The 14928-nt window shown below is 35.9% G+C and overlaps 1 protein-coding gene across 2 annotated transcripts; it reads right to left on the reverse strand.

Annotated features, from left to right (window-relative positions):
* Positions 1 to 5603: 5603 nt before the first annotated feature.
* On the reverse strand, positions 5604 to 13774 carry LOC148862357 (protein LAX PANICLE 2-like). Of its 2 annotated transcripts, XM_088980115.1 has the most exons (5): positions 13552 to 13774; positions 12310 to 13334; positions 12126 to 12176; positions 11906 to 11978; positions 5604 to 6006 (listed from the first exon to the last, which is right to left on the reverse strand). In XM_088980115.1, exons 2-5 carry the CDS (start codon positions 13095 to 13097, stop codon positions 5845 to 5847), a joined length of 1074 nt encoding a protein of 357 aa, XP_088836241.1. In that variant the 5' UTR covers positions 13098 to 13334; positions 13552 to 13774; the 3' UTR covers positions 5604 to 5844. The 2 variants fall into 2 exon arrangements, with proteins under 2 accessions (XP_088836241.1, XP_088836240.1); XM_088980114.1 differs by lacking the exon at positions 13552 to 13774 and having other exon boundaries at positions 12310 to 13544.
* Between the last annotated feature and the right edge of the window lie 1154 nt (positions 13775 to 14928).

Below are 14928 nucleotides of genomic sequence, written 5' to 3' on the forward strand. Positions count from 1 at the left end.
GACAGTTAAAAATCAGATGGCCGTATATATGATGCCAACAATGAGATAAATGGGCCAAGGCCTAGACACAAAGCAGAAGGATCGGCGGTCATGGCGTTCTATATTTAGTCTGCATCACATATACGAGATAAGTATTTGCGCAAGTGAAGAACGAATGAACTTTATCTAGGACTCCGATATGAAACACCCATCCAGGTACAACCGAAGGAAGGAGGGCAGAGTGAGCTGATTGAATGGAAGAAATTTACAAACTTTGCCAGACTGACATCGAAACAACTACCTGAACACCTTCAACTGATCAACCTGCACTGAGTTGGCAATGAAGGCAAGGCGATAGTTAAGGTCTCTCACTCCCAATGCCCGTAAACCCCTAACACCTTCATTTCCAGCAGCAGAAATCTAACGCTGGGAGGCTTCTCGGCGGCATTCAGCTCTCTTACCCGGTGACGCTAATGCCATTATGCCAGGTATTACGACAACAGTACCCGTGAAAATGATCCTGTAGAAGCAGAAAATGAGATGCAATTATACTCGTCAAATTTGGAAAGCTTGAGAGCCTGCTGGTATCTCTTGCAACCGAACCCTCTGCCAATCTGCAAATTTGCTCTCTCGGCAAAGCAATGCCCACTTTGTTCTTTTTGCACAGAGCGTATTCGCGCAGATTATTGGCTGCAACCAATCATCCAAAAGGAAATGCATCTCAACATTCGAAAATTGTAAAAGCAGAAATGCAAAGGGAAAGGGCATAATCCGAAGAAAAAAAGAAACACCCACCTCTGTATTTAAATTGCTGTTCGACATTCTTAATAACGTGTACACAGTCCACGCATTTGAAGCGGTTGCCGTGGAGGTTGGGAATTTACACAGAGGAGCAAGGGTGGGAGTTTAAGTATTAGATTGTTGCAAAATGAAAGTTCAAGTATTAGATTGTCGCGTTTTAAAGATTGGATACTAAATTGGCACTCGACCTAAAGTACAAGGTACCTATTGGGAATTTTCCCTTTTACAAAATGGTAAAATAGGTATTTGAAAAAAAAATAATGCATCAATCTAACATTTTCTGTGATAGAATGAAGGTTTTTCTTGAGTTTCTAAAAAATTTAGGAGAGGTATTTATTAAAATGAAATTATAGGGGAAGATTTTATGATTGTTAAAAACTTCAGGAAGGTTTTTGTATTTTACATTTTTACCCAAAAATAAAAGGGTTGTCAAAAGCTTTTTCCTCAACTCTTTGATTGTTATCTTCTGTCATATCAAATACATAAATTGATTTTAGGTACAATTACTTAAATTGGGCCCTTTGTTTATTAATAAAATATTTAAACCTCTCTTAGGGGGCGTTTTGTTTTCTTTTTTTTGAGAGGGAAATCCATTTTCTCTTCTCAGATTTATATGGGATTAAAGAAAGTTTATTTTCCTGGGTTTCACCTATTAAGTGGATAAATAATTTTCCCACCTAGGGGGAAAGTCATTAATTCTTATTGAGTAAGAAATAAAAGAACATGGACAAATACACTTATCTGTATAAATCTTTCTTGGAAAATACTTACTCGGGTAACTAAATGGTAAAAATAGAGGTGTTCATGGGTCAGGTTGGGTTGGTTTGAGTCATTTTTTTTCAACCAACCTAACCCAATTGGTTTACTTATTGATTAAACCGAAACCGACTGACCCTGAAGCAAAACCAACCCAAACATGAAGGGTCAGTTTGGGTCAGTTTATCGGTTTAGTCAGTTTTATATATTTTTTAAACTAAAATATCTATTTATATTTAAGTTTATTTCTTTTTATTTTTTATGCAAAACCAAAATATATATTTAAATCGATTAGTTTTTTATGCAAAAACTGCTTTTTTGTCAATATATATTTAAATTTATACAAAACCGAATTAAATATTGTACCATTGTATTATATTTGTATTGGTTTACGTTTTTAGTTTTTATCATAAATAACCAATTTTTTTTTCAAAGTTCAAAATAAAATACAAATAAGATATATCAACATTTAACATATAGGGTAGGGACTAATAAATAATTATTTAAAAATATAGGATTGGTTCAGTTCGATTTGACTTGTATGAAAACCGAAACTGAACCAAGTTGTCGGTTTATTTTTTGATGCAAATCAAAACCAACTAATGACTTTGAACAATCGACTAACTCGGGCTGAGTCGGGCCAGTTTGGTCAGTTTGACATTTAATGTGAACACCTCTAGGTAAAAATTTTAAATATATCCTAAGTTTTCATAAATTGAATACCTTAAATTTTTTCAACAAACTTAAATAATTTTTTATGACTAAATTGGTCATTAGGTTTACCGGGATAAATCTTTCTTAGAAAACACTTACCCGAATAAATACATTTACCCAGATAATGGGGCCTTAATGTTTTAAATAACTAAATGATAAAAATTTTAAATATATCCTAAGTTTTCATAAATTGAATATCTTAAAATTATGAACAAACTTAAATATATCCTGTGAGCCTAATTTCTATCTATAAAATTTTGGTTAAATAAAAATGTCTCTACACCAAAGCGGTGAAAAGGCACATAAACCCTTTTTTATTCTATGTGAGTTAAGAACGACAATGTTGTAAGGTTTCCGCTTCAGCACTTAGACCCATTAAAACTTCAATTTAGAGTTTAGCAGCTACCCCCCCAAAACCCAGAAAAAGTAGTAAATAGAGAGAAGCAACGAGGATGACGATCATACCACATTTGACTAGTAAGTTGTTATTTGGCTTTTCATTAATTAGTTGGAGATTTGATGGCAATATATATTTAAGTATTCGTTTTCAAATCAAACTGTAATTTCATTTCGGTTCAAGTTCAGTAGATAAATTGTAATACTTATATATCTTCCATGAATTAATAATGTTTATTTTTGTCATTCAAAATGATCACTGTGCAAAACAAGATTAAATGCCTTTGCCTTATACCAGCTAATTCTTTTTGACTTTAATCTATCATATCATGATAGCTTATCATTTCAAGTTCAACCGTTTGAATCACAATAATTTCTTATCCTCCTTAATTTTTTTTTCTCTTTACTACGTCATCATTATTCTATATTTCTTGATTTATTTGGTTTGGTATCATTAATTGCTTTATCTTTAGAAACTAGAAATGAGAATCACGATCACTGATTTATCTCCCATCTCCTTTCAATAACCATTTGAAATTTGGTCCGATATCATTCTTCTTTTCTCTCTCTCTCTCTTTTATTACATAATTATTACTACACATTACAAGGAAACCAAACTGGTGCTGGGGCAAAGCAGAGTACATGTGAGACCCATGAATTTGCATGGCACCCCACAGCACATCTCGGAAACATCTCCCATGACAATTAATACGGAAAATGTTCCATTGCACGGTGAAATATGTATGTGAGGGGCGCTCTGTGGGGCATCAATCTGAACTCAGGGCCCATTAGTGCCATATCACGAAAGCCTGCGTTTTCATGGGTTTTATCCTATAGATGCCTCCTATTTGAAGGGCTGCCAACTGCCAAGTGACCATCTCAACCATTGGGTTATCTGATAGGACCAAAACCTAGAAAGCCAAATCTTAAGAGTCCAAAGGTTTTGATGAAATATATAAGTTCAAGTTACTTATTGGTATCGCACTGCATTTCTTGCCCACATGTCTCTACTCTATCAACAACGGGCCCAGGCCCATATCACATCAACACCCAAAGCCGCAAACCAAACCAAGACCCTCAAAACGCCAAACCATCTGAATAAGGCCTAGGGCAGTAGGCCCAGCACAGAAAACAAAAGACCCAAAAAAGACTTGACACTCACGAACCAAGGAAGCAGCAAAGACCGAACACAACCCATCTCAAGAAAAACAACGCAGGCGTAGCAAGACAAGCTCTCAGACTGCTACATTAATTGATTAATTCCTTCCCCTACTACCTCGGGTGCTACAAATACTCACCAGCACCTCCCCGTAGAAATCTGCAAGTTTCTTGGATTTCCGGCACCCTGGTACATAATCCAAACTGTCAAAGGGAAAGGTCAGACATACAGAGCTAGCTCTCCGTTTCTTGATCCGAAGCGGGTTGGGTCGTCTTTAGATTAAAACGAGCCTTCAATCTAAGCCACTCACGTACGGATTCTCTCTTCTTTTAATTTCCACTTACTAATCTCATCTGATCAGCAGCTTTCTTTTCCATTACTAGCTTTGAACCCTGACATATGAGATTAGTACGTATTAAATGATGATAAAGACTAACAAATTAATTAAAAACTATAGTTTGGTTTAGTGCAAGTTATTGTTATAATAATTGTTGCTCTCTCTCTCTCTCTCTCTCTCTCTCTCTATATATATATATATATATCCACATATGAAAAAAAGAAGGCTATAGTTATAGAAATTCAGATCTTGCATGTATATAGGATTTCTCTTATGATGGATGATTGAAGCGGAAAGATGATGATATGATCTACATTCTGCTGTCATTTCTTGGATGCTTATGGCAAACAGCAGGAAGCAGATTTTGTGATATTGTAATGGAGAGGAGAGTACTCAGGCGTGGGCTTGATTGCACATGCATGGTACCTCCCAATTGGGTGTTGGCGTTGGTACAATCTCACAGTTTTTTTTTTTCTTTTTTTATTTGTAGCTATAGCTAGTTAGTGGTCGTCATTGGCACCTGGCAATAAGTTAAATCTATCCCTATTGGATCGAGAATGCCAAGGCCAAAGGCTAGAGCTCCCTTCTGATCAGACCAGAGGCTACCAATTCCTCCTTGGAGCTTATTCGTCCATCAGTTTACACCATGCATGCATGTGTTATATATCAGAGTGCTGCCCGTTTCCATTAGAAGAGATCACAATGGCGCCAGTTGTGCTTTATTTGATTCAAGTAGCCGAGCTTTGCCCGGGTTTACTTGATACTAGTAGCAGAGGAACTGTCTTCCTCTGGCTTGGTAAGTTGGTAGTAGACTAGTAGTTAGTGTGAGTGTTTGCTTTTTGTGAATTGTGACCCATCATCATCATTGATCCGGTTGGCTGGACTCTTTTACCCGTCCCCTGGGGAAGAAGAAATATATAGGTCCGTTTTACCTTAAACCTGGTGGTATAATGATTTTGATAAAAAAAATGGTAACCATTAATCCCTCTTATACTTTTTAGTGATCGATCTGATATTGTGTACTGTTGTTGAACTATGACGATTGTGTTAGTCTATCTGTGTGTGCATGGTGTGATCGTTTCTTTGTTTCCTGATGCAAAAATCAAGAAAGGGTGTTTTCAAGTAAGTCGACTCATTTTCTCGCCAAAACGGGTAAGCCACGAAACCTTAACCAATGTTTTAAAACCCAACCAGAGGAGATTAAAAAAAAAAAAAAAAGAAAAATCAAATCGGTTCGGGTTGAATGGGTTGGACCGTTGAAGACTCATAGCCCTCGTATCAGAATATTAGTTTAGGTTTGATTGCCTTTACAATCTCTACCTTTTCAGAAGATGAGAAAGAGTGTAAGAAGAATAACAAGAGAATATATAGTTGGAGCTGTAAGCACAGTACGTAACTGCAAATCTGCAATGGAATTAGTAAAAAAAACACATGAAGCCGTGATGGCTTGGAAGTACATCATAATCATAAATATTATTATTAGTTCTAAGACATTAATGGCTGATTATAAAAGTTGCTGTATTTCCAACCTTTTTTTTCCTCAATGAATTAGAGAAACAAAATAAAAGAAAAAAAAAGCTAAAAAGAAAAAGAAGAAAGAAAAAAAAGAATTGAAGGCGGGTTTTAATTCTTTCAGTTTTTTAAATTATACAAAACATCATGTTGGGACTTGGGAGGAGGAGGGATTAATATATATAGTTATTTAAGCACTCCTACCATAGTTGAGAATCATGAGATGGTCCATGGTTGAGGAATCTGGAAGCAAAGTAAGTGGATCCCTGGAAGTGGAAGTCCAAATGTTATCTCGTACATGTTGTAAAGTCATGAAAGGTAGAAGCTGCCGCCCTCTACATGTTATCTCTACCTGTTTTCATTCATCATTCATCCACAGGAATTACATATTCAAATCTACAATCAAACAGGAATTGATGAAATGACTGTGTATGTATATTATTATTATAAACTTGCTCAATTCAAATCCAGAATCAAACAATAAATTAAAATAGATGATATCCATACCTCATCGCAACATGATCATCAACCTTTGTCATTGTTACAGTCTGATTATGATCATATGGAGGTAGGTAATTATTAAGATGGATCATGGGACATTGATAGGAAGGAGAGTGCGACTGGCTAGCTAATAGTAGAGGGGAGTAGGGGATGATGAGATGGGTCATATTGCTTTGTCTTAATACTGAAGTCATGCTTAGTCACGAGATGACGTATAGAATTTCAAGTTGTATCGTTTGCTTTACCCAATACCCATCCATGGTCCATGATCCATGATCCATTCATCAGGCCACTATCATCATCATCAAATTGGTTTGTGTACCCAAAGACAAAGACCCCAACTTTTTTCCTTTACTCAAAGAGATTCCTATAGGGAGCTAATGTTTCGGTCAGGCGGTCAGCAAGGGAAACCAACCGTTCGAGGTTGCCCGTTCCACATTCTCAAACTGCCCGAGCTTAATGATCATTTTCGAGTCCCCCACTTAGACTTTGCTCGTAAGCCAAAATCATGAACCCGCAGACTTTAGTTTTATGGTTAACAGGTACTATAGTCTATAGATTTAACCAACAAAATACAAAAACCCAATAAAACCAATAATAATAATAATAATAATAATAATTGACGGATCCAAAAAGCACGGCGTGGAATCGGCACAATTTTTCTTTTTCTTGGTTTTTTTATACCTTACCATGTCAATCTCATGCACGTCGCCTTCACGTTCTATTCTCTCTCTCTCTCTTGTCTTACCTATATTCTCTCTTTATTATTGGATGCTAAGAAGGTCAATATTCCTTCCATGAACTACCCTGGTTTTTCTTTCAAACTCTGAATACCCTAAAAGACCACTTGGTTTTTATGTTAAAGAGGGGGAGGGGGATTGTTCACATTAAGAGAGAAATAAATCAATAAAGTAATGTGCATGCATTCCATTAACCAACATAAGAATAAGAAATAAAATGTTTGTTTGTTGATGTGTGGTTCCATCTATCTTCCACTCCCTCTTCTGCTCTCACCAATCACCATCTAGGAATGATTCTTTGAAGATTATTCTTCATGCATTGCTTTTGTCCAACGTAAAATATTTGTATTCTTTTTATTGGTAAGTTGTGGATGAGATGATGAGTGTTTAATATTCCAACAAAGTGCAGCACTTGAGGTTGTTTTAATGGGTCTTTTCCAAGCACAATATCCTTTTGAGGGGGTGGGGAGAGAGGATCTGTAGGGTCTACATTAATTGTTGGAATTTGGAAATGCTAAGTTGAATTGGGCGAAAGCATGATGATAAAAAGGTGTTAGAAGGCATGAAAGCATGCAGATAGATATATAAGAATTGAGATCTACTCCTTACAGAATGCGCCTCACACCGACCTTACAACCACATCCCATCTTGTATTGAGAATATTTCTCCATGAATAATAAGTGCAAGTATAGAAGAAGCTCCCGGTGTGTGACCAGGACGGATAGATGTAGAGAGATGAGAAGAGGACAGCACCCACTGTGATACTAGTATATATATTGTCCTTGAGATAAGATTTGAGAGGTTAATGTCAACTGACCTACATTAATCAAAGTTGAACATGTTCGTGCAGACCTCAAAGTCAATGCACTCCATATATGGATGTATTAATTGTATGGATGATACATGCATCTATGTGGAATGTGGACTTTATTTCTTTTTTCTTTTTTAAACAAAATAAATAATAAAGAAGACAACATTGCATTGAAGACATTCCTTTGCTTTTTTTAAGCATTGATGATTGTCCTATACTGCTTTTGATATATCCTCGGGAAATTTGCAAATTGAATGCTTCTCATGCAATGCGTCTAATCATTACAAGGTACACTAAAAAATCACTTTATTTTGAGAAACTATTCTTAAGTGTGAACACTCAAAACAATGAATGATCGATCATTCATTAAATAATTACATATATTATCAAGTTCAAAATTTAATAAATTGGGTTGATTTGAAATTAAATTATTAATCACCCACCACCCACCAAGAAGATGACTGTGCAAGATATATATATATATAAAGAGAGAGAGAGAGAGAGAAAGTGGGGAGGAAGACGATAATCAGTGCAAACTTGCTTCGTTTAATGCATGTAGATGGATCTCCACTTAAAGATGTAAATAACTGGGCATTTAGTTTCATACCATGCTTGCAAGGTATGGGTTTCTAGTTTCCCCAGTGATATGGCAATACATATATACTTATTCCCACATATATATATATATATATATATATATATATATATATATATATATATAAAGAGTTCCGAATTCATCATGCTAATCAAGGAGTTGACCTCAATAACAAACTATATATCAAATGCTTTAAATTCATTATATATAAATGGAATGTTGAGTGTGCATAGATTACATCCTAATTAGTTGCATTAGGATGTAATGCAACTAATATATATATATATATATATATATATATATATATATATTAGAACTCACCACTAACTGCCACCACCATGTCTAGGTAATTAGGTGAAGAATATATACTTTCTGAATATCTAACGTTCAAACTACCTATTCATTCTTGTTGCTTATGGCTAGCTGAAATATATCTTGGGTAGGTATTACTTAATAGGTGTTTGAACCAACTCATTTTAGTAAGTAGAAGGAAATGAAGGAAACTATTTTAGTTCAATTTGGACAAATAAGATACCTTTTCGCAGATTTAATTAATTTCCAAGAAACAACAGGAATATCTACCTACATTCCTACCAATTTATTAAAATAAAAGAGTTAGTAGTCTCCCGATACTTATTTATGTTTTACAACCCCAAAACCTATTATCCCCCATAGCATGCATATATGGCTGAAAAAAGTTAGCCATTCATATCATGTAATGTCAGCATAAAATTGCTTACAATGACTGAACAGAATCATTCTCAACAACAGTTCTTACGTTAATGTGCAGAGTTTGTTATTTGATTATTATATTATTATTGGAAACAAATATAGTTGGCCTGAGAGGAGGCCATAAGTAGAGAGAGAATGTATAGAACTAAAAAAACAAGTAAGGTTATAACATAGCAAAAATTAATGCTTATATACAACTTATTTTCTAAGTAGGGAATATCGAATTCTAGGTATCTCCGGTCAGGGAAAAGGAAGTTAACGTGAGTTTTTAACCTCGGATGTTTTTTATGGAAATAAGCAAGAACCATTCAAACTCTTTCAAATCGATTTTAATTTGCTTCAAGATGTAAATATACTTGCATAAGTTGGCCACAAAAAACAAAAAAACAAAAAACAAAAAGGAAAATAAAGTTCAAGGTTTAGTAAAGAATGATTTGGTAAAAGACTAAAAATGGAAAGTGCATGGTTTTTATAAAATCGCCACATATACAAATGAATGAAATGATAATACTAAACAGCACCAAGTAAGTTGATGAAGGTAATTAAACCGTTACGTTAATTTTTTTCGTGGGGAGGATACTGTCTTTTCTTTTGTTTTTTTTCCTCGTATATGTGGGGGAGGCAAAAAATCGATACCTAACTATGAGAGTAATAAGGCGACTATATATATATATATATCATTCATTATTTCTGTTCATGAAAGTAAAAAATATTTACTAAGAAAACTTCATAATTTCTGTTATTTGGTTTGCAAATATGGTAATAAAGAGCTATTACCCTGTGATAATTAAATAAGCACAATCGAATCCAACATTAGTGAATAATAATATATGGATAATAAAAGAAATTCAGAAAAGAATTTTAGTCAAGAAAAAAAGTCGGAATTAATCCTGTATACCCCTCATATACATCAATATATTCTCATATGAAGAAGAAGATCAAAAAGGTGGAAACCCATCTCTTGGACCTAAATCTCTAAGGTTCTTCAGGTAATGGTATACTACATTCATATATACTTGGGCTGTTGGACACCCTTGAAAGGAATCGATCAATGTACTTTAAATAAAAGAATTCATATACATTATCTTCTCATGTGTGCACTATGGATCCAAATAGATGTTTATGTTTAATCCCGCCCTGTTCCCTAAAGTTCTATATAGAATTCATATACATTATCTTCTCAAGGTTATCTTATTTTTCCATTGGAATCAAAAGCAGGAAGAGCAGTCAAATTTCATAATATGAAGACAGACATTCTTTAATCAATCCTTTGGGGGGGGGGGGGGGGGGAACAAAACTCTTTCCTCATCGAAGCGACTAAAAAAAGCCAAATCTTATCATAACCAGGGTAAGAAAAACAATGGTGGTAATCCACTATTATGTAAATTTTTATACATGCTTGAATGGGGTATTTCCACCTCTTGGAGCTTTTGTTATTTCGTTTCTCAGGATCCGCGTTTCTACTTCTTGTTTACTAGCAGTGCTCTTTCTTCTCATTGAATGTTTGGTGACACCAGAAGCCAATAAAAGGCAAAGAAAGAAGAATGCTAGCTAGATCAACGGATTAATTTCAATAATGTGGTTGCAGTATATATAGAAAACAACAAGATTTGCAATTCTTTAGTCTTGAAGGATTTCTTGATCTCGAAGAGGTTCTTAAAATGAACCAGACAAAACTAAACGGTCTAGAGTTGTGTCACTACTTGGCAAAAGAAACCTTAATTAAGCTCATTTATGAAATGCTCATATTTAGAAATGCTCGTATATATTAAGCTCCTTTTCTTCCCACTATATTTAGAAATATATTAATTATATTTTTGTTAGTAGGAGTCTCATAAAAATAATGCAGATTTTTTAGCTTCCATGAGTCTATGAGCAAACAATATTTGTATGTCGGTTTCTGTTAAGATGTGAAATTTAGTTTGTTATTTATGAGTTATTGCCTTTTCAATTTCTAATAGCTATAAACCAAATGCTACATAATGGTTTTTCTAACATTTAATTAACTTCCTCCTGTATTTCTTTACCTTTATTTTATTTTATTTTATTTTTATTATTATTATTTTTTTGTGCGTGTATTGTTTTCCCGTATATCATGTTGGACTATTCTTTAGGGTACTCTCTCTAATAAGGAAAAACAAAGGAACTAAAATTTTGTAATTACTAATTACTCGGTTCAGTAGTAGTATTAAGGGTTTCTTTTCACTCTTCTTCCAATTAAAATACATGTATATTAGCAGGTCAGGAGGAGGAAACAAATTATTTTCCTGTATATAATGGGTTAATGGAAACAGTAAAAGCTCACTATCTCAACTTAACCCTTCCACCTAAACCCTATCTTTGAGACATTGATAATTATCTGTAGATGAAATTTACAACAACGTTAGAAAATCAGATTCTTAATTAGGTGATCAATCAATTGCCCTCAATGACATCTTACCCCGTGAGATTATATGATCTGACAATCCTATAAAACAGATTGAAGCTCACCTAGAAATGCGAATGCCACCTAAAAATAATGTTATAATAAGGAATAAATGCCTCTGGATCTGGAAAGCCTCCTTTTAGTTTTGCAGTTTCTTTCATGTTTCCATCATCCAGAATGTTAGATTTATGCAAGAAGCATGCATTTATCTAACCGGGTTGAAGAGATAGTTGGCTTAATTTGTCTTTTTTCGGTCTCTCCTAGCTACTTTGAGGTAACTAATGCTAGCTATTAACTTGCCAATTCTTCTGCATCAGTCAGGTGTGATTTAAGTATGCAAAATAGGTAAGAAGCAGAACGACAAATTAAGCTAACACAGCAACAATTTCTAATTTTCTATGAGCATTTAGTAAGTACTAAAACAGCTGTACAGGTAGTTTTGGGTACCTCTGATTCGTGTTCTAGTCTGAGCTTGTTAACCAGATACTTGATCAACAACCGAACTGTCATTCTCGCATCTCTGTAAACATTAAAGTTTAGAGGAAAAAGATAAAGATATGCTTTCACTAAAAGAAATTTTGTTTTTAAGGTTTTAGCTTACTTTCACGAATTTAACATAGTACACAGAAAATAAAAAAGGAAAGAAGAGAAAGGTTGACAAACTTACTTGATTCTTAGGTAGCTCTTGGGTATCTGGGGCAAGAAAGGTTCATTTGCTCTGCATTAATTGATTAACCAAGTGCAATATATTAATTAGAAATTTGAAGTGATACTAATAAAAATAAAGAGGAGCTGGAGAGCCTAATTAAGCTTTCTTCCATTTCTTCATTGTCATTCTTCCATCTACTTACTGATTTTGCGATGCTTGGAGAACGAACCAAACACCGGAAGGCGTTCTCGGAGGAGGCTCGATGACTCTAATAATGTCGGAGCTTGGACCAGCGGCGTCCATGGCCGGTTGTTGTTGGAACTGTCGGGCATGATAAGTTCCAGGTAGCATCATCGGAGAACAAGAAGAAGACGATGGTGTAGGATTCCATGGGTTAAGCCTATATCCCCATGGGACCTCCGGTTGAGGAAAACCCAAGCTGGTGGTCCTCTGGCGTGGGAAGAACAAGGGTGTACCCATGAAACCACTAGCACTACTTGGACGAGAAGGAACTCTAAACTCGCTCACATGGAAGAGAGGATCTGCTAATACTGCAGGCTTAACCCGTTGTGTACTGCTGCTGCTGCTGCTACTACTACAATTACCGCCGCCGCTAGGTGGTAACAGATCCAGCTCTACCAATCCGACTCTTGGCGTGGTTGGTTCCACCTGAACAAGCTTGGTGTCGGTTCGACCAGTCACGTAATCACCGATTCGCAGTTGAAGCCAACCTTCATCTCTCTCTTGTTGGACGTCCTTGGAGCTGGAGCCCGCTTCGTTGAGGCTACTGTTTCTAGAGTTGTTTTCGGCCATGTGACCAACCACCACCAGATCGGTTTCGGATTCTAAGCAGGCTTTACGACAAGGATCATGCCCTGATATTCGGCTCCTCATAAGACCTACGCAGTTGTCCGAGTAACAATCATCACCATAAGGGTCGTGGTGTGGATGATTAATAAGGAGGCTTTCAGCAGAAGGAACCATTGTCATATTGGACAACCAAAAAACCAAAATCGCCGGCGTTGATTCTTCCCTTGTATTTTGTATTCAATCCCATCGATGGTTACGTTGGGGAAGGGTTCTTCAGATGGGGAGAAGGAATCCCTTGTTGTTGCCTTGGTGATCATTATCACGTCTTAAACTAGGAACAAGGAGAAGGGCGGAGAAGGTAGCCATGGAGAAAATATGCGTGGGATTGTTGTTTCATCTCATCTTCACATTTATGATCTCAACATGCAAACAAGAGGAAACCGTCACTTTCTATTAATTCCGTTTATTTGGAAGCTTGTGGGAGATGAAATAGGTACAGCAGAGACAGAGATAGAGGGAGAGGATGATAGAGAGACGGTGGTCAGTCGGTTGTGTTCAATATATAGTACTCCTACCTGTTCTTTCATTTTATGAAAAAAGAAGAAGAAAAAAAAAGATGGAATAAAGGAGATACCTTTCTATACGGCAGTAAAGGCTTAAGGCGAATTGCCACATACAATACAAATTTGAAATTTGTAGGAAGCAGCTAGGGCCAGGTTTTGAAGGACAAAATTACTATAAAGACTCTTTCTTCAAAAGGTGTCCATTAATTCTAAGTTTTAAGGGGGTGAATCCAGCTAACCTAAGAAACTTATAAACTCGGACAGAAGAAGGGAAGAACAAGGTTCTGATGTCGATCGATCCATTATACAAATAAGGGTAGCAGGTAGTAGTAGTAGGCAAACCAGAGACGTCCAACGAACCGATATATAAATAATAGTTAATAAGTTGGATAGAGCACGTCGTCCAGTCAATTGGCGTCGTAACCACTAAGGCAAGAATTTAATTTTGCTCTTTTTCTTCCTGGTTTGTTCCTGGTTTAGGGGATCAGATGGCCATTCTTCCTGGTTTGTTAATTGTTATATATGGCCTCTCGATCCGGCGGGTCTCCCACATTGGGTACTATTGGGTGCTTGGGAGAGGGCTTATACGCCTAAGCTAGCTACGTGGGCTATGTGGATCATCAAAAATAAGGGAGGGTCCCCCTCTTCATTCCCCATTAATTTATGACAATTGCTTGATCAGAATCAGAAAGAAACCAAGTAACCAACCCCTGCTTGAGAAGAAAAGGCCGAGTTCGGTAGCGGTGCAGATTAGGCTTGAAGACTATATATATGTAGATGTAGTTCATCCTCTACACGTTTATTGTTATGGAATACAGATAAAGTTGAGATTATTTAATGAAAAACTTACTGGAATAATCTGAATACGTAAGATTATATTAGTAGGTAATTATAATAAATAAATGAATAACAGTCAAGAATGTTATGATAGATGTTTTCTACTAATTAAGCCCAAAGGAATCGAATCGAAGGAAGCTTTAGGAGTAAACGTTGCAGCTAGCGGCCAGGCATGTCATGTGCCCCCCCACCCTCCCTGCAAAACTGTACGGATTCGGAATTGTCAAAACTCCTAAACAGTTGTGTCGTGGCTGAGCTTTTTTAAATAAATATATAACCCTAAGCAGGAATGTGAATATTAATTGCGCATAGTGCTCCAAGAGATGAACACTTGTTATTTAATCGCAATTCTTGGCCTCTCTTCCCCTGAAAAGCTGCTTCCCTTCTTTCCTGCCCATCAATTAAACATTCTTCTTTCTGTTTCTGCGTGGGTTCGAAGGAAACGAGGAGGAGCCTTTTATTCATTTACTTGAAGTGGCCTGTTACGTTGTCGCTCATGCTATATTTACCACAACATAGTCACAGATGACAACAGTTATATTTTCATAAAATAAACTATCTTCTTTCTTTCTTTTCTTCTTCTCTGGATGGGAGTAAATTAGTATTGGGGG

Source organism: Nelumbo lutea, chromosome 3 (assembly GCF_056320005.1).
Source record: "Nelumbo lutea isolate HS-2025 chromosome 3, American lotus-T2T, whole genome shotgun sequence".
In the NCBI taxonomy this organism is placed as follows: domain Eukaryota; kingdom Viridiplantae; phylum Streptophyta; class Magnoliopsida; order Proteales; family Nelumbonaceae; genus Nelumbo; species Nelumbo lutea.